This window comes from Panthera onca, chromosome X (genome assembly GCF_046562875.1).
Source record: "Panthera onca isolate mPanOnc1 chromosome X, mPanOnc1 haplotype 2, whole genome shotgun sequence".
Taxonomy (NCBI): domain Eukaryota; kingdom Metazoa; phylum Chordata; class Mammalia; order Carnivora; family Felidae; genus Panthera; species Panthera onca.
In genome coordinates, this window is record NC_138357.1 from 5,405,112 (window position 1) to 5,430,334 (window position 25,223).

The following is a 25,223-nucleotide window of genomic DNA, read 5'->3' on the forward strand; positions in this document are numbered from 1 at the left end:
ACTTACTGACTAGTCCACTGCTTCCTAAAAGTTTTTTGAGTTTTGACATTTTGTTGGCTTTACTTGGTTGGTGGGGGTGGGGGGGGGCGGTTTTTGTATTACTATTTTTTTTGTAAAACACACCCACCTCCACCCTAAAATGCTGTAACTCCAAAAAAATTGAAGTCAACTAAGAGGAATTTGGCTTTGAGAATTTTCGAGTGGTTTTGTGAGGCATTTTGAGATCCTGTGAGACACCCTGAATGTCCCCCAAATGGAATTGAGAATCGGTGTCTTGGCAAGTACATTTGCCTCTTGGTGCTTTACTGCTACCACCTACAGAACGAGAGCCAGCTCCTACTCCCTCCCAAGTCTCTCAGCTTGGGTGTTGGGAAAACACATGCTGTATATGAAGAACTTGGTTTTCCCCAGAATGAAGGAGCCATATATAACCCAGATAAAACAAGGCAGTCATAACTCTAAAATCCCCTTATGATATAGAATTTTCTAAATAGCACCAGCAAAATATGAGACACTATCACATTAGTTGAAAACACAAAGATATAAAGTTCTTCCAGGCTACAGAAAGACATTTATGCCATTGAACTTACATTTGAAGAACACAATGCTTGGAAAGGTGTGCGTCCAACATCCAAATAGAATTTCCTTGGGAAGGAACTGGACTTCGGCTAGCTTTAGCTGCTGTGAACAGAGGAGTTCCTTCTGAAGTAGGAATGGGAGTTCAGGACTTTGAGAAGATAACTTGTCTCAATTTCCACAGGGTTTTCTGTTGAAATGTTTCTTTCTGCAGAGAGATTAGAAGTGAAGCACTGGGAGGAGAGGCTGGAAAACAAACATAAGGCTCCCTTGTCAGGAGTACATTTTGTCCCCACACAGCTATTTTGTTTGCAATCACAATTCAGCAAATTCTTTTTGATAGAATTCTTTCATTGAAACCATCTCTAAGATGTTGAACTTCTCCAAGCAGCAGTCTATAGAGAATTCCAATACCAGACTATAACTGTAACTACAAATAAGAGTTCTACAAGTCACCAGAGGGTTTTAGACCAAAGAGAGGGTGACAGACCATGCAGGCTGTGTAAGAAGAAGGCTATCCCAAGTAGACTGGAAGAGTCCACGTCATTCTAAAAGGATTACAAGAAAGAATCCAAGAATGGTGGACCTATCTTAGAAACAGAAGAGACTTCTAGAGATCATTTGCTGTAGCCTTCTTACAGAGAACAAAGGTTTATGCTAATTTTATATAGGTCTAATGTTAAGAAGGTATCTCTTGGTAACCTCCGATGAAAACAACTAATGTGAAATAAACAATACATGTGCATGATCTCAAATAATAAGATTAAATCACCTTTCCAGATTCTATGACTATTTTTTTTTACATATTAAAAAAAGGTCAGCATAAATTAGTCCATTAGATAACCTGAAAGTGCTGAAGACTCCCTCCTATTTCTCTAGTACTTCTTCTTCTCCATCCCATTGAGTACCAGCTTAGGTCACTAGGTGCCTCCAGCTCTTATCAGAATCACAGGTGATTTTGTCCTTTCAGAGAAAGAACCATTCCAAAGACCCAAAGAAAACCTTGAGGGATGGGCTAGCACTTGGTTTCCCCTAGGAATTCCCCTGTGTTTAGAGAAGGTGGTCTGGATTAAACCAAACCTGCTTCCAGAACTGACTAGATATCCCAACAGGAGGCTACCACCTTCCCAAACTGGAAGCTACACAAAACAAAACACATAGCATGGCTCTGGGCTTCTGAAGTCTTCGCTGCCCTTCCCTCCCCAGTCACGGGAGATCAGAAGTTCCAGAACTCCCAGGACCCAACATATGGACTGGAAGACAAGCATAAGTGAAATCTATCCTACATCTGAAACATCTTTGCATGCAGAAGCTAAAAGGCTATCTGTCTGGGACACTGAAGATTATTGCATTGGCTGAAATGTGGGATTAGACGTCTTCCAGCCCTAGGACTCCAGCAGCACTAAAATGAGATAAGGCAACCAATCACACCAAACCCTAATTGGTATGTTGCACTTTGAAACTGATAAATAACTTCTGCCCCATTATTAAAGTTGGTCTTCACAACAGACTTATGAAGCCAAGGTTGTTAGGATGATTTTAGAGATGAGGAAATCTATGCACATAAAGGTGAGTCGGTGACCCAGAGTCATGCAGCTGGTGCATAGGAGAGCTAAGTTCCAAATACTGCTTTCATGGCAATAAGGGGCCCATGAACAGAAAACAGTTTTCTGTTTTTCTATGGCCCTATCACCCCTTCTGGAGAGTCTCCAGGATGAAGACCTTGCAGAAGACGCAATCTAATCTTTGCCTGAAACACTCTGCCCAGCTGTGGGATATACAGTCAAGGGAGGCTGTGGCATTGTGGCAGGAAGCATGATAATTAGCAGAGTAAATTCTACTCTCAAGGGAGTTCATCTTCTCTGGCAGATTCCACAGCATGGAGCTCTCTATATCCAAAGACAGGCATTGCGCCTATGATTTATTGTGAGCGCCTATGCCTGAGTCCTTGGAAAGTAGACAGAAGATTATTTGTGTTTTACGAGAACAATTAACATACCAAAAGGAAATAATTTTGAGTGGTAGCTGTGCTGCAGGTCTCATAATGACAGAAGGTAGCAGGGCCTCATTCATTCAGATCCTAAAAGTGTGTAAGTTAGGATTGGTATCATTTGCTGTGTTTGTGAAAAGTTAGTTTTCTAACCTAATCAACTCGTGCTAACTTAAATAATTCCTCACCTTTACCAGCCAAAAACAGAGGTCATGGAAATGATGCGATAATACAACAGTCTCCCTCAGTCTCGGCCATTTTTATTCATCTTTGAGAGTCTTTCCTCTTGAAAAGCAGTGATGGATTTATCTGAGAAGGAACCCCCTAAAACATCACCCTTCAGCAATTTCTTCAGTTCGTGAGGAGGAGATTTCATGTGAAACTACTTAGTGTGGGGGTGGAATTGTGTGAATGCCATGGAGTAGCCTGTAGCAAAGAATAACTAGAAAAGTCACATCAAAATGTAAAACATCTATTGGAAGGCATTAGAGTAATGATTAGGCAACCAGGACTTTGGAAAAGAGAGGCAATGACACCCTGCAGCCACTTTTTCCTCGGAACGTTTGCTGATTCTGGGCATGAGGTAAATGAGTGGGGACAGGAGTAAAGGCCTAGACTGAGAGCCTCTACCAAGACAAGAGAAAGCAGCAGAGCTTTGGGTGGTCTCTGTGGGGTGGAGAAAAATTATTTGAGCCTTGAAGAGCCAGGATTCTGGTGAGAAGAAGAAGGCAAAATGGTGCAGTATTCCGCCAGGTTTTCCCTCAGGGTATTTACTGAGTTCTGAAACTGCATTCACCAATAGACTAAGAAAATGTCTGTCAAAGTAGAATTTTATGCCTAGCAAAAATATCTTTTGAAAAAGAAAGGCAAGACTTTAGGAGGAAAATGTTAGCAGTGGCATCATAGTTTCTGTCTCCCTGAATCACCCACTGAAAACAGATGGAGTGCTAGAATAATACAACAAAACCCCATAAACAACATCTACAACAAAACTAAATGAAAAGATATTCCAATGAAACCCAAAATAGGACCAGGCAGTATCTGCTAGGGGGAAGCAGAAGGAATAAATGGGGTATCTGAAATACCCCAAAATAGGAATACCACAAAATAGTCAACAGGCATTTACTGCAAAGCAGAGCAGAATATTTTGAGAGCAACAATCATAAGAAGGAAATGTTCTGCACATTACAATATATGAATAACAATAAGGGGTGTGAGGGGCTGATGGTCTGAGCTCAAAGAAATCTAAAATTGATCAGCCAGGAGATAGCTTCTACTCTGGGATGCAGTAGGCTGGAAGAAGTATCATTCCCACAGTTAAGACAAAAAACAAGCCAGACTAACTTTAAATTCATCAATGTTTTCAAATGCATTGGAGAACTGTGGCCACAGAGCAACAAACTTGCCCCAAACCTGAGGAGATACCATTTCTGCAGGAGAAAAGATGTAAGCACTCACTCATCTGGGCTTAGCTTACTGAAAACCAGGAAGAAGAGGTCAGCTGGAACCATAGATGACTTGGTGAATGCAGAATATAAACCTGCAAGGCAGAGGGAAGCCTCTGAGAGCCTCAGATACTGTGGGAGTCCCTACCCCAGAAACTCCACTGGGTGCTTTGCTCTCAGAAAAGATCAGAAAGAACACTAAGAAGGGACCACTGAAATGCAGACCTTGAAGAGAAGAACACTAGGGAGGGCTATGAATCCTCACCTCTGCATTTCCCTTATCTCCTCCAGGAAGAAAACGCCTTTCTCTGTGGAGGCAAAGAACACAGACTGCACGGTAGCAACCCATGGCAACTGGGAGAAGAAAACAGGAAAACAAGTAAAACAACGAGTCCTGGGAGAAGGGCAGAAATGTGTGCTGGGCCCACAACAACCAAGGAGAGGAGCAAAAGACTTATGAAGGCCACACTCCTGAGACCAAGGGACCCAGGACCTAAGACTGAGGCTCAAGCAGAAGAACGGAAACTGCCCCCTCCCAGTCCCCCACACCACTAAGCAACCAAGTTCCAGTAACTGGTAACAGCAGAATAGTGCTGGGAAAGGGACAGAAGAGGAAGAGTATGCAAAGAGACCACCTGAAGCAGTGGGAAGGGAAGACCTAAAGCTCAGTGTTGACAAAACGTTCTGGAAAACCACCTCTCCCCCTAAGTACAAGGAATTGCTACAGGAATTTGAAACCTGTGGTGCACAGGTTTCTGCAAGGACAACCTCAAACTCAGTCCAATTCCTAATCAGGGTAACTCAACGCCCTGTTCTAAAGATCTAGCAGAAGGAAATTCACGTTCACATCCAGGCATAAAAACTATATACCTCAGTCTCTATTGTCCCACACAAGATGTATGGCTTCAAACAAAAAAAATTAAGACACACAGAAAGGCAAGGAAAATCATACTCCCAAGAAACAAAGCAATCATCAGAGCCAGCATCTGCTATGACACAGACACTGCGGCGATCAGACAAGGAACTTCCATTATGATTAACACGTTAAAAGTTCTAATGGGAAAAGTGGATATCATGCAGGAGCAGAAGGTAATTGCAGCAGAGAAACACAAACTCTAAGAGAAAAACCAAATGGAAATGCTAGAAATGAAAAACATGGTAGTGGAGGTAAATAATATGTTCAGTGGGCTCACCACCAGTGTCAACACAGCCAGGGAAAGAATCAGTGAACCTGAAGATCAGTCAATAGAAATTACCCCCATTGAAATCAAAGAGAAAAATTAGAAATAAAAACAGAAAAGAATACCCAAGATAATATATAAAACAGCCTAAGGTAAGTATAATCCCAGAAGGAAGGCAGGGGGATGGGAAATTATTTATTTTAAAAATTTTTATGAAGTCATAATGGGTGAGAATATCCTGAAATTAAATGACACCAAAGCACAAATATAAGTTCAAGGTCTCCAGTTAATCACCCCTTGGCATATCAGAGTCAGACTGCTGAAAACAAAAGTTAAAGAAAATCTTGAAAGTGGCCAGAGAAAAGAGAAACATTACATAGAATAAAAAGATAAGAATTACATGAAATTTTTTCATCAGAAACCATGCAACTCAGAATTCTATACCCAGAAAAAATTATCTTTAGAAATGAACTGGTGTCAATGTAAACTGGTACAGCCACTTTTGAAACCAGTTTGTCAATTCGTTCCTTAAAATGTAAAACATAATGTACTTTAGTTCTGATGTAAAAGGCATAATAATCTAATGACACAAGAGTAGCTTCACATTTTAAAAAGTATCACCTTGAACAAAATACAGAATAGCATTATTCAAGTATCTCTTAAATAGTGTATTCAATCTCTTCTAAAAATAGTTTAACTTACTAAAACAAAAAAAATGTTTTTTGAAAAAATTTTTAAATGTTAGACATAAATTTACCATGTGAACCAGCAATTATGTATGCTCTAGGTAAGAAGTAAAATGAAAACATATGCCCACACAAAGACCTGTAAGCAAATGTTCATAACAGCATTATTCATAGAACCAAAAAATGAAAACAATTCAAATGTTTACCAGTTAGTAAACAGATAAAATATACTACGTCCATACAACGGGATACTATTTAGCAACACAAAGGAACAAAATTCTGACACCTGCTACAACATGGATGAACCTCAAAAACATTATGGTAAGTGCAAGAACCCAGATGCAGAAGACTCAGTATTGTATAATTCAATTTATATGGAAATTCCAAAGAAGGCAAATCTATAGGCATAGAAAGCAGATTTCTACAGCTTAAACGTATACAATGATGGGGGTGGCTGGGCGGCTCGGTTGAGCGTCTGACTCTTGATTTCAACTCAAGTCATGGTCCCAGCGTCATGGGATCGAGCCCCACGTTAGGCTCTGTGCTGAGCGTGGGGCCTGCTTAGGATTTTCTCTTCCTCTCCCTCTGCCCCTCTCCCTAACTCATGTGTGTGCTCTCTCTCTCTCTCTCTAAAATAAAACAGAAAAAAAATGTAAACAATGATGTATGTCAGTTATATCTCAATAAAACTGGAAGGGGGAAGAAAGCAGATTAGTGGTTACCTGAAATGGGGGTGAGAAGATGATTGACATGGTATGAGGGGTCTCTGGGGGTGATAGCAATGCTCTAAAAGTGGATTTTGGTGAGAGTTCCCCAACTTTGCAAATTGATCAAATGTCACTGAAGTATACATGTGAGAGGGTGAATTTTACAGTATGTAAATTATATCTCCGTAAGGCTAATTTTCAAAATGACAGAGAAATAAAGACTTTCTCAGAAGACCACAAATAATGATGGAAATCATAGCCAGTAGTCCTACTCAACAAAAAATTTGAAGTAACTTTTCCAGCTGAAGTAATACATTAGTCTGAAAAATGGATCTTCACAAACAAATCAAGAGTGCTAAAAAGAAAGAAATGAAGGTAAAACAGATTTTTCTTATATTTAATTTATCTAAAAGAGAAGTATAAAGCAACAATAGTAGCAAAATATTGTGGAGTAGCTAGAGTAACCTCAGACAAAAACCTCGGAATAAAGAATATTATCAGAAATGAAGAGGGACATTACACAAGAAAGAGGTCAAGTCTCCAATAAGATAAAAATCATAAAAATGTGCTCACTTAACAGAGCTTAAAAATGTACTAAAAATGACACTACTATAAGGAGAAAAAAGACAAATATGCAATTACAGTTGGAGACTTCCACACTCCTCTCAGAAACTGACAGAAACACAGGCAAAAAATGAGTAAAGTTGCAGATTACCTGGACAGCACAGCAACCAATCTGACGAAACTGGTGTACAAAATCCCACCCAGCACATTCTTTTCTCGCACATGGAACGTTCATAAAGATCAACTATTGTGTGGGCCATAGAAAAAAACCTCAATGAATTTTAAGTAACAGCAATCATTAAACGTATGGTCTCAGGCCATGCTAGAAATCAATAGAAAAAAAAAAAGGTAAAGAACATTGTTTAAGAGAATGAAAAGAATAATCACAGACTGGGAAAAATATTTGCAAATGACATAGCTGAAGAAGGTCTTATATCCAAAACATATGAACAACTCTTCAAATTCAACAATAACAATAATAAAGTCTTGTACTGGGGGAGGTAGAGACACATACATCAGCAGAAGACAATAGAGAATAGAGAATATACCTACACAAAGATGCCCAATGGATTGAAAGCATGACACGCAAAAGTAAAAATTGATAAACTGTACCTCATCAAATCTAAAAACCTCCAATCTATAGAAGACACTAAAGAGGAGATGAAAAGACAAATTACAGACTGGAAGAAAAGTGTGAAAATTCTATGTCCCACAAAGGACTTGTATCTGGAGTATATAAAGAATCTCAAAACTCAGCATCAAAAAACTCATTCTATTAGGAGATGGGCAAAAGACAGGAAGAGACATTTAACCGCAGAGGACACACAGAGGCAAAGAAGCACATGAAAAGATATTCAACATCATTAGCCTTTCAAGAAAATGCAAATTATAACCATAATGAGACATTACTACAAGCCTATCCAAGTGAATAAAATAATAAACTGTGACACCAAATTGCTAGTGAGGATGCCAAGAAAATGGATCTCCATACATTGATGGTCAGAATATAAAATGGTACAGCCACTCTGAAAATTAGTTTGGCAATTTATTTAAATACTAAAAATGTATTTACTCGATGACCCAGCAATCACATTCTTGGGCATTTATTGCAGAGAAATGAAAACTTACGTTAGTGCAGAAACCTGTAGATGAATGTTTATAGCAGCTTTATTCATTAAATGGCCAAAAAATGAAAACTACTGAAGTGTGTAAACGGTTAAATTGTGATACATCACTACTATTAAATGCTATCCAGCAATAAAAAGAAGTGGACTATTGATACATGGCAGCAACTTGAATGAACCTCCAGGGAATTATGCTGAGTGAAAAAAAAGCCATTATCAAAAGGTACATACTGTGCCATATGAGTCCATGTAAATAACATTCTTGGTATAGCACAGCGACAGAGATGCAGAATAAAATAGTAGTCGCCAGGGGTAAGGGATGTGGAGTAGGAAGTGAGTGAGGATATAAAGGGGTACCATGAGGTATGAGGATGATGTGGTGATGGTACAGTTCTATACCTCGCTGGTGGTGGAAGTTACAGCAATCCCCACCTCTGGATATTTACTCAGGAGAAATGAAAACTTATATCCACACAAAAACCTCTATATGAATATTTACAACAATAGACCAAAAACTGGAAACAAACCAAATGTCCTTCAACTGTTGAACAGATAAACAAAATGTGGTGCATCCATACAATGGATGACTACCCACCAATAAAAAGCAGTGAGCTACTGATACACAACAACCACACAGATGAAACTCAAAGGCATTTTGCTTAGTAAAAGAAGCCAGATCCAAAAGACTATATACCATTTGATTCCATTTACTCGAGAATCTGGAAAAGGTAAAATTATAGGGATGGAGATCAGGGCAGTGGCTGCCAGGGTCTGAGAATGGGGGAGGAGTAGAACACAAAGAGGTGGTGCCAGGCCATTTGGGGGGGGAGGGGGAGGGAACTTTTCTGTATCTTGGTAGTAACGGATTCATGGCTCTGCACTTCTGTCCAAAGTCATGAAATTGTACACCACAGAAGTCTGATCTATGTAAACAAACAAACCAAAATAAGATCCCCCTGCAACCCACCTAAGTGACAACGTGTGCTATCAAGGATAGAGACTAACTGGAACTCACACCCTGCTGGTGGTAGTATAGAAGTTGCTACAACCACTTTGGAAAGCTATTTGGCAGTATCTGCTAAAGTTAAACTTGGTCACATCCTATAAATCATCAATTACACCTCTAGACATATATGCAACAGAAACATATATTTGCCAAAGAAAGTAAATACAAGGATATTCCTAGCAGCTTTATTTGTAACAACAAAAGGCTGGAAACCATGCCAATGTCCACAAACAGTGGAATAGATAAATCACAGTGTAGTCATAAACCGGTATACTGTATGGCAACGAGAATCAAGGAGATACTGTTCATGCAACAATACGGATGGATCTCACAAACAATATTAAGTGTTGAGAATCCAGACAATAATAACAGTACATAATGTAGGATTCCATAAGATGTAACAAGCCAAAGTGGTGGTTACCTTTGGGCAGAAGGAATGACCTGGAGGAGATCACAAGGCAGTTCTAGCAGTGTTCTATTTCTTAATATAAATATGTGTTACTGGTATGTTAACTTTGTGAATATCCACTAATCTATTCACTTAATATTTGTGCTTTTTTTGTTTGCAAATTATATTTCTATTTTTAAAAGTTTCAGAAGCAGAGTGTGTGTGTGTGTGTATTTCTTTTTTTAAAAAAATTTGGTTTGCTGATCAAAGATCCTCTGATTCCAAAGGGGAGGAGTGAGAATTATACACCACAACCTTTGTTCCTGACTGGACCAAAGGATGGAAGCAACTTTTGATCACCTACTCTACCAGGAATGGTGCCAGGGGGCTGACAACAACTGAGAGACGTAGGTATTTTACTTCTGTTTTAGAGATAGAGAAGACCCAAGGACAAGAAGATAAATGGTTTCAACTATGATTGCGTGACTCGAGCGTTTCTAGAATGACAGACTCATGGAACATCAAAGAGAGAAAGGCCTCTACTCTAAAGAGCATCTATTCCAGTGCCTTTGTTTTACAAAAGCAGAAAATATGTCCCAGGAAGGGAAGGACTCATAGAAGATGACCCATCTACTGAAAGAAGGGAGTAGAACTTCAGTCTTCCAAGTGCCACCCAGTCTATGTCCAATGCACCCTGACCATTGTTTACAGATAAATCATCAAAATGCTTTACTGAATGGAAGGATAAGAGTGTTAAATTGGGAGTTGGAAGACCTGGATCCTATCCCAGTTTTGCCACATATACTTGACTTCCCCCTTTCAGTTTTAATCTCCCACCTGTGAAATATGGGGTGACAATAACAAAATCAACAAGAAGTCACAAGTCTTGGATCCACAACAGAGGCAGATCCAGGTTCTGTGGAACCGGAAGCTTATAACACTTGGGGCCCTCTCCAAGGATAAGAATACAAAAATATCAATACATGATTGGTAACAGAAGTGAATATTTAATGCTGAAAACTATAGAAAGCTTATGCAGGTAATTGAAGAAGATATAAAGAAATGGAAAGACATTCCCTGCTCATGGATTGGAAGAATAAATATTGTCAAAATGTCAATACTACCCAAAGCCATCTACACATTCAATGCAATCCCAATCAAAATGGCACCAGCATTCTTCTCGAAACTAGAACAAGCAATCCTAAAATTCATATGGAACCACAAAAGGCCCCGAATAGCCAAAGTAATTTTGAAGAAGAAGACCAAAGCAGAAGGCATCACAATCCCAGACTTTAGCCTCTACTACAAAGCTGTCATCATCAAGACAGCATGGTATTGGCATAAAAACAGACACATAGACCAATGGAATAGAATAGAAACCCCAGAACTAGACCCACAAACATATGGCCAACTCATCTTTGACAAAGCAGGAAAGAACATCCAATGGAAAAAAGACAGTCTCTTTAACAAATGGTGCTGGGAGAACTGGACAGCAACATGCAGAAGGTTGAAACTAGACCACTTTCTCACACCATTCACAAAAATAAACTCAAAATGGATAAAGGACCTGAATGTGAGACAGGAAACCATCAAAACCTTAGAGGAGAAAGCAGGAAAAGACCTCTCTGACCTCAGCCGTAGCAATCTCTTACTCGGCACATCCCCAAAGGCAAGGGAATTAAAAGCAAAAGTGAATTACTGGGACCTTATGAAGATAAAAAGCTTCTGCACAGCAAAGGAAACAACCAACAAAACTAAAAGGCAACCAACGGAATGGGAAAAGATATTTGCAAATGACACATCGGACAAAGGGCTAGTATCCAAAATCTATAAAGAGCTCATCAAACTCCACACCCGAAAAACAAATAACCCAGTGAAGAAATGGGCAGAAAACATGAATAGACACTTCTCTAAAGAAGACATCCGGATGGCCAACAGGCACATGAAAAGATGTTCAACGTCGCTCCTTATCAGGGAAATACAAATCAAAACCACACTCAGATACCACCTCACGCCAGTCAGAGTGGCCAAAATGAAGAAATCAGGAGACTCTAGATGCTGGAGAGGATGTGGAGAAACAGGAACCCTCTTGCACTGTTGGTGGGAATGCAAATTGGTGCAGCCGCTCTGGAAAGCAGTGTGGAGGTTCCTCAGAAAATTGAAAATAGACCTACCCTATGACCCAGCAATAGCACTGCTAGGAATTTATCCAAGGGATACAGGAGTACTGATGCATAGGGGCACCTGTACCCCAATGTTTATAGCGGCACTCTCAACAATAGCCAAATTATGGAAAGAGCCGAAATGTCCATCAACTGATGAATGGATAAAGAAATTGTGGTTTATATACACAATGGAATACTACGTGGCAATGAGAAAAAATGAAATATGGCCTTTTGTAGCAACATGGATGGAACTGGAGAGTGTGATGCTAAGTGAAATAAGCCATACAGAGAAAGACAGATACCATATGGTTTCACTCTTATGTGGATCCTGAGAAACATAACAGAAACCCATGGGGGAGGGGAAGGAAAAAAAAAAAAAAAAAAAAGAGGTTAGAGTGGGAGAGAGCCAAAGCATTAGAGACTGTTAAAAACTGAGAACAAACTGAGGGTTGATGGGGGGTGGGAGGGAGGGCAGGGTGGGTGATGGGTATTGAGGAGGGCACCTTTTGGGATGAGCACTGGGTGTTGTATGGAAACCAATTTGACAGTAAATTTCATATATTAAAAAATAAAAAAAAAAAAAAAAAACTATAAAAAAATGAAACAAAATTATTTCATAACTACTAAGTAGAAGATTTATGTGCATATAACCTAGAATCTATAAAGGCTATTTTCCAGCAATTATAGACAAATATAGTTTCAACTTTTAAAGAAGACTTAAATTGAAATAAAGATTTGAACAAAAAGATTTGAGCTACAAAAAAAAAAAAAAAAAAAAAAAGAAGTGAATATTTAAAATGAGAGAAGAAATACAATGAAACACACATTTGAAAAAGTCAACAAATGTGAGGCACATCTCAAAATTCAGAAAAAAATGACATAATAAATAAAAGTATATTTTATTAAATAATTGCCTGACATATTTCTGCAATACGTTATTCCTACTTTTCTTGTCTATCATTGTGGGAGACTCACAGGACTTAGAATACAGTTGTACTCACACCTAAAATGCATTACAGCAACATAGTAAGGACACACAGGCAGATCGCAAGAGGATAAGACACAAGGAAAGCCTGGAGGAATTCCTGTGCAGACTCCTTATCCTCTATCCCTCCCATGAGGGGCCACGCAGACCACATGATTCCTTCAGCAATGAACATACAGTGACACGGATGTGACATTTCTGCCCAGGGAAGCCCAAACTCAGTGCCCCGGGGTTGTAGTCAGGGCTGGTCACATAGGAACTGTCTGCCTAGCTAGCATGCACCAAAATTTCAGACTCCCAGAAGGAAAGTAGGTGTTCAGCATAAACCATGTAGTTTGTATAAACAGTCTGCACACAGTGAGCCTTCTTACCAGTTTACTATTGCCTGGACACCCTCTGAAGGCCAAGTCCCCAGAAGCCAGCCTTGCAAGCAGAGCTTTTGAAAGGACAGCAGTCTCAGTCCAGCTACATGAACTCTTTTCAGCATGCCGCTCAACGTCTGTAGTTCTGATACAGGTGTGTGCCTCACAGTCACAAGAATTCTGGAAAATTTCACTTCACACAGGCCCGTCCAAATGTTAACATAAATGTGTGCTGTGTTTATGATTGCATACACTGCACACTGAGAATTTTCCTGACAGGATGGAACTTGTGTTGGTCAATTTTACAGATCTGATTTGTGACTGGAAGAGTTTCCCACAGACTAGCTTCCGGCTCGGTCCACCGTGAACCTTGATTCTCCTCTACTGCCGACACACTTCCAGCACTGAGTTCTCCAAGATACGACACCCCAGTCCTCTACAACCTCATACCTTTTTTCCCGACACTGTGTGCAATGGTACAGAAAGCATAGGTATTCCTGAAAGTTACTTCAATATAGGGCAGCTAGCAATAACCCAAACATGTATGGAATTGATTGTGAGCCCCTTAAATAGGACTCTCCAAATGCACACTAAGTATATCCCCATTTAGCATCTCCTTAGTCAGATTCTCAATATGCCCACGGCCGCTGCATTGCCACCCAACACAACAGCAAGAATAATGGAGGCAACAGAATGGAAAGACAGGTGCCCCGAGAAGCTAAAATTTCGTTTTCTGTGGATTTTATAAGCCGTATGACTAGCATAAACCATAACGTTAGGGTCTCTCCCAGGCCTGTGCAAGCAAGTGACCCTGAAGCTGAGTCTAAAACTTGATTAGCTTCACTGTGCCTCTGTGTCTAGCCCAGGGAGTTACAGAAGAAAAATCAAACACAGAAAAGGCCTGGGACCCAGATAATGTGGCAGAAGGGAGGAGTGTATATAAGCAGAAGCAAGGACAAGGAAACCAGGATGAATTCCAGATAACCAGCATGCCAAAGTACTTGGGAATGAGTGGTTAGCATGTGACGTAGGAATGAGAAGACAGCCTGAGCTGGGCCCCAACACAAGTACGCAAATGACAGAGTGTCTTTTTCCCATGACCGACATGAACAGTCTAGCATGAGTGGGGGTAGACACCGAGTGCAGTGGAAGAATTACTTCAGAAGAGTTGGGCTTCTTGAACCACAGGTGGAGAGCAACTGTGTTGGGCAGGTACAGAACCAAATTGAGCAGGCCAGGAACCAGAGAAGCAGCCAAGAAATAAGTCTGAATGGGTCAAGACTGAATTCCCAAACAGTACACTCACAGCATCAAATGTTGCTCAAGCTCGAAAGGGCCTTCTAGGTAGCATATTCAACCACAACCCTCCGTGGGTAGGGGAAGCAGGTCACCATAGTTGGACCCAAGCAGTCCTGCCTCAGTCACTCACTGCGCATCTGGAGGTAAATCACTTCCTCTCTCTGAATCTCAGGTGCCTCATCTCTAAAGTGAAGAGAATGATAATGTCACTGCCAAAGCCCCAGGAGAATCCAATGTGGTACTAGGATGAGGAAAAGGACCCAGAGGGGCTTTCTTCCTAAGGACCCACGGGTAAGCAAGCTATGAACTGCAAAGCCTGGCGGGAATGCCAGCTTTGTTTTACCACAGTGGAAACGGCAGCACAGGAGCTGCGGCAAACTACCTCTCTGCATACGGTGTGAACGCTCAGAACACGCTGACTCTCACCGACTCTTCTCTCTCCCTCATGTACCAACAGTTTAAAATTTGTTAATGTTTATTTATATTTGAGAGAGAAAGAGAGAGACAGAGCATGAGCAGGGGAGGGGCAGAGAGAGAGAGGGAGACACAGAATCTCCCAGAGCAGGCTCCAGGCTCTGAGCTGTCGGCACAGAGCCTGATGCAGGGCTCGAACTCCAGAACAGTGAGATCATGACCTGAGTGGAAGTCTGACACTTAACCGACTGAGCCACCCAGGCGCCCCCTCGTGTATCAACAGTTTAAAGCGGTGGTCTTGTTGGTATTTTAGAGGGAAATTGATGGTACTACTTTGGGATTAATTCGATATGAATAACAGTCATTTTACAAATAGGGTGGACTCCAAAAAGTAGTTTCGCTAGGACTGGAGAAGGAAGGAGAAGAGGACACAGGCAAGCATTTCAAGGTCTGAAGAAGCAGAGGCACCTGGGGGGCTCAGTCAGTTAGGCATCTGACTTGGTTTCAGCTCAGGTCATGGTCTCATGGTTTGTGAGTTCGATCCCCGCATCAGGCTCTGCGCTGACCCACAGAACCTGCTTGGGATTCTCTCTCTCTCTCTCTCTCTCTCCCTCTCTCTCTCTCTCTCTCTCTCTCTGCACCTCCCCTCTAAATAAATAAGTACACATTAAAAAATAGAATAAAAAAATGTCTCAGAGGGCAGATTTGTAGGACTACAGATGACGCTTGTAGTCCCTCACCTCCATACCAGCCCTTGTCCAAGCCCTGCTCTATCCTAGTAGGAAGACGTATATGGTAAAGTCACCTGGCTCTGGACCACACAGATCCCCAGAAGCAAGCAATAGATTTGACAGAAACTCTGCTACCCTGAGTCATTCTGCAGAATCTGTCAGCAGGAAACTCAAGTGCAGAACTAAATGCATATGCCTGATTTGACACTTCTCAACTACACAAATGGGGATGAAAATCTAAGGACAGTGCCTTTGGGTGGCTGTGTCTCACAGCAAGCCATTAATCTTCCCTTTGGTTCGGTCTTTCCTTGCACTCCAGAGAGCACCAGCCACAGCTGAGTAAACGGAATTGACTCTTTCACAGCCACCATAAAGTACATTCTGTGAAACGCATACTGTCTTGATTCAAGTGCAATAGTCCCTCCTGTGATCTAAAAGGAGTAGACCAGCTCACAGGCAAGTGAAATAATTCAAAGTCCCTGAATCACACTGCACAAGAGCTGGAAGGAGGAGGAGTGGTCAGAGGCTGAGCCCCTTGCCTTCCAGATGGGAAATAAGAACACACGCAAGGCCCGGGATCAGCCATATACTTCAGAAGCATAACTCAGGGTAGCAGGCTGATGGCCTTAGCACCAGGCTTAGAGTGTGCATCCTGTGTTCCCAACCTGTCTGGTGGCCACGTGGACTCTGGGTTGGCCGATCCTGAGTTTAAATCCCAGCTCTCCCCCACCCCCAGCCGAATGAGAGATCTTAGCCCAGTCCCTTGGCCTCTGTGCTCTTGGTTTCCTCATCCATCGAGTGGATCTATCAGCACCTAGCTTGCCAGGTTGATTCAAGAACCAGAGGAGACAGGATGCGAGAAGCACCTTTACCTGGGATATTCTTCCTTATTGCCTCTAATCTCCTGTTTTCTCAGTCTAAAGCTGACTTCCCAGGACTGGACTCCTGTATCAACACCTTCCAAACTCTGCCTATTCTTCAGTGCGCAGCTCAGAACCAGCCTGCTTCTGAAAACTTCCTGATCTCCCAGTGAGGTGCATTCTGGCCTCTCCTGAGGCCTTGTAGCACTTCACAGTTCTTTCTGTGGACAGTGTCTGGTCCTACCTCAAATGAGAGTTATTGACATACTTGCCTTTCTTATCCAACTAGTATGCACCGACTCCGGGTCAGGGCCTATGTCACTCATCTGCTGAAGCCCAGCGTGGTACAGTAGCTCATCATGGTAGAGAGTCGATGAATCCTGGATGATTCAAACTGGACAGTTTATCGCCATCATTTACATCTAGTGTCTCCTCTGGCAGAGGCAGGCTCTGGGGACAGCACAAAGGTGAAGTGGACAGAGTCCTTGTTTTCAGAGAGATTCCAGTCTAGCTGCAATAACTGGGCACACACATACACATGCAAAACAGAAAAAGCCAAAGTAACCTTGCACAAAAGGAGTACCATAGACAGGATTCTGGAAAGTTGTCAGGAAGAAGGAGCAGGCCCTGACACCCGGCTCAGACTGTTAGGGGAAGCTTCATGAGGCCACACACAGGAAGTGAGGGAGAGTATCTGCCATGAGAGAGCAGTGTGGAGGGCACAGTCACTGAGTGCTGGGAACTGGGGAAGGGTCCAGGCAGTGAGACTAGAGGGGCAGCTATGCCCAAGGAGACAGACGACTCCCTTGAACAAGGCCATGTTATGTATGGCTGAGCTGGGCTCATTCAGTGCTCATAGTAATCCCACAACCTGAGGATTGTTTATATTATCCTCATTTGACACCTGGACAAACTGAGGCCAGAGAGGTTCAGGCACTTAAATGCCAAGAATTAGGAGCGAGGGCAACCTCTGGGCAAAGTTGTGTTTTAGGAAGCATGGTTAAGCTACAGGGTTGGCTGGGATCACACGAGGGCCAGAGAGGGGTTAAAAATCTGCCTGAGTTATATGAAAAAAGTCCCTAGCTATGAGAGAATTCAGGAAACACTAGAGATACAGGACACTCTTCCAGAAACTTTGTTTCCTTAAGGATTATATCTGTAGTCCCTCTACTTCTCCTTGCGGATTTTGTTCCATTGGCAGGGGTGGGTTACTGAGTGAGAGCAGGGTAGCTGAGGAAAAAGAGATTCTTGTGCTTTGAAAAAAGTGTTCAGGAAAACCTCACTTGCAGGCCACTCTGAAGTACCAGGAGTGACCTGAATGTTTTTGAAGTTACCCCTACAGAGGAAGAAAGACAGGAGGCATCCAGGCTGGTGTGGGGGCTCAGGTAAAAAGCCCCAGACCTCAGACCTGAACTCAGGAAGTAGCAGTGGGGACAAGAAGAGGAGCATCTATTCTAATCAGGCATTTGGGAGGCAGGGACACCGGATTTGGTCACCAAGCAAATGCGGAAGGAGGGTGAGGGTAAGGGAACCCCAGGAACAAAGCAGGGCGACAGGGAGTGTGTTGAGTCTCTGACTGAGAGGTAGAGGGCAGGAAACAGCTCTGACAGGGCGGTTGACTCTGTCTGGCACATGTCAGGTCTGAGGGGCAGCAGGAAACAGAGTAGGAATTTTTTCTTCTCACCTGCAAAATACGTTCATATAAAGTCCGTCCCTCAGGCCCCCACTGGCCATCCCAGGGTGCCTGGGCGTTCAGCCCGGAGGTGCGGGATTCAACCTGCAGGTACCACCCTCTTCCCGCCTCCGTGCTCTCCGGGGTCCATTCTAAGGGTCACCTCAGGTCGCTGAGGACCCTGGGGCTGCCACTTTGTTGCCTACGAGTGCGGCGCGGACGGAACGCTTATAAAGGGCACTGCCTGGTCTGCGCCACTGGCACACCTTTGCTAAGCCCCGCGCGGTCCCCAAGGTCCAACATTCCGGCCTTGCCAGCTCCGCCCTCCTCCAACGTAGCTCCACCCCAGCCACGCCCCACGACACACCAGCTCCTCCTCCCCGCCACTACACCAGTACAGCCTTGCTCAACCCCAGCCCCTCCCCGCCAGCTATTCCACGAGTCCCGCTCCGCTCCTCCCGTACCACACCCTGCTCCACCCCAGCTCCTCCCCCGAGTTATTCCACCAGTCCCACCCTGCTCCGCCCCAGCTTCACTTTCCAGATACCCTACCAGTCCAACCTTGCTACTCCCCACACCAGCCCCTCCGCAGCTCCTCCTCCGAACTATCCTAGCAGTCCCGCCCAGCCTCTCTACAGCCCCGCCCTGTTCCCCCTCCCAGCTATCTCACCAGTCCACTTCAAGCCTCGAAAGCCCCGCCCCACTCCTCCCCATTTTCTGCTCCGAGCTTCCCCCGCCCACGTCGTTCTACTCAACCCCAGCCCCGCTGGTCACCTCCCCACCTTCTCCCAGCTTTTGCCCATCCCCGTGCCACCCTCCCCACCCCCGGCGCTAGCTACTACTTCTCCGACCTTTCCCCCAGACCGGCCCGGCTCATCCTCACCTCTCCCTCCTAACTTGCCACCAGCCACGCCCTCCTAGTCCCCCACTTCTGCCTTTGGAGGGTCCCCCAGCCCGGCCCTGCTACTCCCCAGGTGCTCATCCATTGTGCTTCCCCAGCTCTTCCCATGGCTCCACCTCCGTCTCCTAAATTTCGTCCCACTCGTCCGCCAGCTCCGCCCCGCTCCTCCTCGCCTGCTCCCCTTAGTTCCATCCTGCTCCACCCTACCTCCTTCTACCCGGTGGTTCCCCCACTCCTCCTGTGATTCCACCACCCGCCAAAGCTTTCTTCCAGCTCCGCCCATCTCCACCCCCACCTCCACCTTCCCAACCTCCTCAGTTCCACCCCGCCCCTCTCCAGCTCCCCTTCTCAGCTCCGCTCTGCTCCTCCCTACCCCCACACCCATGGGTTCCCTGGCTCCTCCCCTGAACCCCCCCCACCAAACACAGCTTTCTCTCAGCTCCGCCCCCTCCTGCCCCAGCTCCGCCTACCCAACCTCCTCAGTTCCACCCCGCCCCTCTCCAGCTCCGCTTCTCAACTCCGCTCAGCTCCTCCCAGGGCCCTCCCCCCAGGGGTCCCCAGCTCCTCTGACTCCATCCCTCACAGTTTCTCCCAGCTCCGCCTCCACTGCCCCAGCTCCATCCTGCCCCTGCTCCAGCTCCTCCTGTCAGCTCTGCCCTCCTCCCCAGTGGTCCCCCAGCTTCCCCTTTGGCTCCACCCCAAGCTCCCCCCTGCAACTCCCCCAGTTACACCTCCCCAGGCCCACCCTGCTCTTCCCACAGCTACTCCTCCGCAGCTTTCCCATCTCCGTCCTGCTCCTTCCCGCTCATTGCCCTAGGTCCTGCCCCAACTCTTTCCCACAACTGGCGCCAGCTTCTTCCACAGCCCTGTCTCACGGCTCCTCCTACCCCAGCTCCTAACCCACAGGTCCGCCCCCACCTACTCCTCCCCCAGCTCGGCCTCCCGCCGCCCCGCCCACAGCCCCACCCCCAGACTCGACTCGCCCCGCCCCTTCCCCCCACCGCCCCACCCCCATTTCTATCCTCCTTCCGGTTCCGCTCCAGCCGCCAGCCCCAGCTCCCTATCAAGCCTGATGGTCCCGCGCGCCTCCCGGCCCCTTGAGTCCAACGACGTCTCCTAGCGACCGGGGCCTGCGGGCCTATGTGCGTGTGTACGTAAGTGCGTGTCCACGTAACTGCTTGGCTGCGTGCCTACGGGCTTTCGCCCTGGCGTGCTGCGTACCTCCGTGTGCGTACGTAACTGCGTGGGTACGAGCCGGCGTATGCCCCGCAAAAAAGGAGCGGCAGCGTCTGTGCGGGTGCGTCAGGTGAGGGGCTGCCGGCACCCGGCACCTGTCAGCGGTCCCTGGTGTCGGGCCGCGGCGATGGCGGGACAGCCACGACGCGGACCGGGCGCTCTGTCCTCTCTCGGTGGGCCGCGTCGTCTCCTCGCCTGGGCGTGGGAGGCGGTCGTCCCGGCGCTGGTGGCCTCGCAGGGTCACGGGAAGCGGACGGTCCCGCCCGGTGGCCGCAGCCGAATCGGCTGAGCGCGCCTGCGGTGGGCGGGGGCGGGGAGACCCGCCACGCGCGAAGGGAGCCAGGAAGCCCGTGCGGCTGCGGCCTGCTCGACCCTCGGCGGGACGGTGCCTCTGGGCTGGGGGTTCCCGGACCAGAGGTCTGGAAGCAAGCGCAGAGCGGCCGCGGACACCCTTCCCTGTCCCCTCCTCCCGCCACCATCACATGCCCGCGACGTACGTGTGCGCGGAGAAACGCGACCATACCTTTGCACGGGCCCCGGTCCGCAGTCATTCCGGCCCTCCCCGCCTCCCGCTGGGCCCTTAAGGGCCGCGACCTCACCGAGGCCGCCGGCTGTGCGGGGTTCAGCCTGTTGCCCCTGTCACTCCTCCCGGGGGGGGGGGACTTCCAGGATTTGACTGAGGGGAACTGGACTATAGGGCCCCCAAATCCTTCCCGTGTGACAGTGTGAGGGCCTGGTGTCCTCTTTCTCCTGTTGGATACGGGTCTGCTAGGCTGTGAGAACACGAGCCACTTACATGAAATGGTTTTCTCTGCTGCCGGCTGGGGCCTTATGTGGTTAGCAGAACCAACCCGTGAGTGAGGTGCAACGTGGAAGGCTGAGAAGTGAAGGAGGGGTGTCAGTCGCGTCAGGGCTGTCCGGCCGTGAGTTCCATGAAGATGGACAGGCACGGGGCAGGTCGCTGGTGCCTGCGGCAACCGGTGTGTTCATGGAGGAGGGCGGGCAGTGCGAGGGGAAGAAGTAGAGACTGTGAGTGTAGACCGCTGCTCCTGGGACCTCTGCTATGCAGAGGTTTAGACAAGTTGGCAGGTGCTGGAGACACGTGCGGGCTCAGGGGCTGGGTTGGGGGGGGGTCTTTGTCCCTGCAGTGAGGGGTGTGCAGGTGTGGCTTTCTAAAAGCGAGACCATCTACTCACAGGGGAGGGGAGTAGGGCTGCCTGAGCAAGAGCAGACGGAGTGAGGTCCTCCAGTGAAGGACTGTGCTTGGCCCAGAGCACAGCTGAGGGCAGGTGGCCGCGCAGCTCAGCCCCAGACAGAGGGAACGCAGGGGGTGTGGTGCCAGGGCGGCAGGACGGTGGGTTGGGAAAGGGGTGATCCCAGGGCCTTATCTTTGAGAGTAGATGTGTTCTCTTAAACGAGAGGAGGGGTTGAGGCCAGGTTTATGTCCTTCGAGAACTGGGAGGAGAGATGATCCAGATTCGGGGTGCTCCTGAGTGCAGCGCAGTGCCCCAGGCCCTGTGATGAGGATGATGATAATGATGAGGGGCGGCCACTGTTTGTGGCTGTCCTGTTAGGTGCCACATGCCGGGCTAGGTGCCCCTGCACCTTGTCCCCGGTCCTCGCGGCCCCGATGGAGACTGGGGCTCCTTGAGGTGCCAGGACCCAGCTGAGGCTCGTGCTCCTCCCACTGCACAGCTCTGCCGTGCGCAAGGAGGAGGGACCCCCTCGTCCAGGTGCAAGGACAAGGGGTAGGTGCACTCAGGTCCCCTGCAATCATGGGCCGTCTCTCTATCCCTCGGCGCCTCCTTCTCAGCTATAGAGCAGGGTGACGAAGCGCTGCCTTACTGGGTTATGTGAGGATCGAATCCTGTGATGTGTTGATTGTGCCCACCCCAGTGCCTGGCATGGAGACGGTGCGTGCGCCCTGGTACCAGCTGTTCCTGCTCTGGTTCCTGGTTTCTCTAGGCCCGGGTCAGGGTCGGGGGGTGTCTGTTGATGGTGGAGAGCAGTGGGGCAGGAAGGGGTCAGAGGAGGGTGGCACCCAAAGGGGTCGGGAGGAGACAGCTGCCAGGACCATGTGCGATCACAGGGCGCCCCCAGCGCTGAGCTGAGGTCGGATACCAAGGGTTTGCGCTCAGCAGCCCCAGGGTGGCGAAGCCCAGGATGTCCCTGTCTGTGCTGGGAGAGAGGTAGAGCCAGCTCACTGAGCCGTCCAACCGAGGGGCCCCTCGCCATCTGTGCTCTCCTGGGGCTCAGTGACCTCTGATGTAGAACTGACCACAGGCTGTCCTGGCCATGCCTTTCTCTAGCTATCCCCGCCCTCCTCTCTGAGGTCCCCAACGACTCCATGTGATGGACACGTCATCCTGACCGCCGGTCCCTTCCTTTGTGCCTGTCAGCTGACCGTGTAGTGACAGAGGAGGAGGAGCCAAGGCTCTCCGTTCCCCCACCGTCCAGGTCAGTGGGGTGTCAGGGCACCCCCGGGGGACCCTGGGGAGAGGTCTTGCCCCCAGGTCATGAGCTTGGAGCGCTGGGCACGATGCCTGTTGACCTTCGTGGTTCTGTGTCTCCGCAGGTCTGGTGAGGCCCAAGGCGCTCTGGGGAGATGAAGTTCGGCTGCCTCTCCTTCCGGCAGCCTTATGCAGGTTTTGTCTTAAACGGGGTCAAGACCCTGGAGACGCGTTGGCGTCCTCTGCTGAGCAGCCACCGGAACCGTACCATCGCCATCCACATTGCTCACAGGGACTGGGAAGACACCGCATGGAGGGAGCTGCTGGCGGAGAGGCTTGGAATGACCCCTGCTCAGATTCAGGCCTTGCTTCTGGAAGGGGAAAAGTATGGCCGTGGCGTGATCGCTGGCAAGTGATGAGAAGCCGCATGCTGCTGAGACACCCCCAAGGGCTACTCCCCAGGACCTTGCTCAGGAGTTTTGTGCCTTGTTCCCTTGTGTGAGCTGCTTGGTGTGGGGGCCGTGTTTTCTTTAAGCAGCACACCTTCGGCGGGGCAGCAGGGGGCCCTGGGACTGGGGATGGGGGGAGTTGCTGAGGTCCCACGACTTCAGGTGAACCCTGCTTCCGCTCTGGGCCTCAGTGCCCGGTTCTGACCTGAGAGACAGGGACAGGTTCCAAGTGTGCATGTGACCTTCGCTCACGGTTGCGCATGTGTGCCCGCGTGTGTGCGTGCGACAGAGACCGTGGAGGCAGCACGGTGCACACAGTGGGTCGGGCAGACTCCAGACCCCGGGCTGTTGCCGGGCTTCCTGTGCGATGCCCCATCCCCACTGTCCCTGCATCCTGGGTGAGTCCCCTAAGCCCTCGGTGGGGGAGGTCCCACACGAGCACCTGCCACCTGCTGAAGTGCTCGGGGACCTGAGTGCCTGTTCCGCCCAGCATCTGGGGCCCTTCTGGTCTGACCTCTGCCTGTTGCCCTAAGCTCTCTGGCTGGGGCCAGCCCATTATTTGGGGGTGGTCGTTGAGGACGAGGCCCTCCGCTCCGTTTCGCTCCCTCCCTCGGCCTCACCCAGAACGCCCGAAGCAGACTTTGGCGTGTCGGGTATGCTCAGTCCGAGGGGCCCAGTGTACCCGGTGTCCCCTTGGGGAGACCCTCTTGGTCTCTGGTGGTTGTAACTTTGAATAATCATGTTCTCCAACAGGAGGGCCTTGGTTTCTGGAAGAAAAACCATCGTGTGCTTCTCTTTGTGCTCAGGGCTTGTTGACATTGGGGAAACTGTACAGTGCCCAGAGGACTTAGCCCCTGATGAGGTTGTGGCGCTGGAGAATCAAGCTGTGCTGACCAGCCTGAAGCAGAAGTACCTCACCGTGCTTTCAAACCCCAGGTGGTTACTGGAGCCCATACCCAGGAAAGGTGGAAAGGATATCTTCCAGGTAGACATCCCAGAGCACCTGATGCCCTTGGGGCAGGACGCCTGGCGAGTGCGGAAGGTTACCGAGAAACCGGCTAAATCGTGACCCGTCCACTGACCGTCATGCCGCAGACCTACAAGCCCGGTTCAGTCTGAATCGGCCCTGCCACTGTGTGCTGTTCGTGGAAACAGGTCTCTCCACTCAGATGCAGGGGACAGGGCAGCGGGACTTTCCTCGTGAGATGCCTATCTGGGCTCGCCGGCAGTCTCCAGGACTTCGACGTTCGGGATAAAGGGGAAGCGGCCAGTAAATGTCTTGGTGCCGCCACTACTTGAGTCCTTCTGATTTCCGGGTCGTACAAAGACATAGGTCTGAAGACGACCAGTTCGTGTTTCCTCCTCTCGTTGTTCTGCTCAGAACTCATAGGACGTTTGAACAGCATCCAGGGGACCTTGTGGGAAGGCTGGGAGCGGGCGCTAAAGGGGTGTGCAGGGGTGGCCAGCCACGGTGCCCCCGTTCACCATGACGACAGCATCAGACTGAGACACAGCATCCGTCTGTTCTTACAAATGACTCTTACTCTGTTGTCAAAGCGTCCCTTGGCCCATGAAGTATGCGTGTTCGACACATCCCACAGCTAGCTACTTCATGGCCAAAGGAAGGATCCTAAATACAGCACCGATGGGAAAATGATTAAGTCGTGTTGTGTATTCTGTGGGAAATCTTTTGTTGTTGTTGTGTGCTTTCTTAGCAAAGTTTCTGGTGGTCCTTACCGATGGGGAAGATGGGCTGTCCCTCCCCCACCCCCACCCCCAGGCATTGACTAGAATGGCCCGTCTCTTCTGAGCAACAAGAAAGTGGCCCCACGTCCCTTGGCAGATGGGGTGGCCCTGCTTTTAGGTGGGCCTCTTTGGCAGGCCCCTGGCTCTTGGGCTAGAAGCGCTCAGCTGCTGATCAGAAACTTCCCGGCATCACAGGGGCACCCGTGAGGAAAAGCCCTCCTGTTTCAAACACACGAATGATACGAGGTGACACCCCCAAGGTCAGGAGTGAGGCGGTTCTGTCTCC

General features: G+C 47.8%; 1 protein-coding gene and 1 long non-coding RNA gene across 17 annotated transcripts in view; one reads left to right on the forward strand and one right to left on the reverse strand.

Annotated features, from left to right (window-relative positions):
* The window catches only part of LOC145714013 (uncharacterized), a 279,372-nt gene extending 259,407 nt beyond the window's left edge, over positions 1–19,965 (reverse strand). For all 3 annotated transcript variants that reach the window (XR_014136769.1, XR_014136768.1, XR_014136767.1), the window contains exons 1-2: positions 18,168–19,965; positions 591–784 (exon numbers count right to left, since the gene is read on the reverse strand). This is a non-coding gene — a long non-coding RNA (uncharacterized LOC145714013). The remainder of the gene's footprint in view (positions 1–590; positions 785–18,167) is intronic.
* Positions 19,966–20,083: 118 nt separating this feature from the next.
* Positions 20,084–24,848, forward strand: EOLA2 (endothelium and lymphocyte associated ASCH domain 2). 14 transcript variants are annotated; one of them, XM_081792991.1, is made up of 4 exons: positions 20,091–20,206; positions 22,602–22,749; positions 22,868–23,150; positions 23,998–24,848. In XM_081792991.1, the coding sequence occupies exons 3-4, from the start codon at positions 22,898–22,900 to the stop codon at positions 24,258–24,260; spliced, it is 516 nt and encodes a 171-aa protein (XP_081649117.1). In that variant the 5' UTR covers positions 20,091–20,206; positions 22,602–22,749; positions 22,868–22,897; the 3' UTR covers positions 24,261–24,848. The 14 variants fall into 14 exon arrangements, with proteins under 14 accessions (XP_081649112.1, XP_081649117.1, XP_081649124.1 ...); XM_081792992.1 differs by having other exon boundaries at positions 20,101–20,210; XM_081792989.1 differs by lacking the exon at positions 20,091–20,206 and adding an exon at positions 20,221–20,362.
* The last annotated feature ends 375 nt before the right edge of the window (positions 24,849–25,223 follow it).

Bases quoted from the DNA above. Each gene is read 5' to 3' on its own strand.
- EOLA2 (XM_081792985.1), top strand. From the start codon at position 20,420: ATGGCGGGACAGCCACGACGCGGACCGGGCGCTCTGTCCTCTCTCG. The intron at 20,466-22,867 runs GTGGGCCGCGTC...GTGTCTCCGCAG, and splicing joins GGGCGCTCTGTCCTCTCTCG to GTCTGGTGAGGCCCAAGGCG. The intron at 23,241-23,944 runs GTGAGCTGCTTG...GTTCTCCAACAG, and splicing joins TTTGTGCCTTGTTCCCTTGT to GAGGGCCTTGGTTTCTGGAA.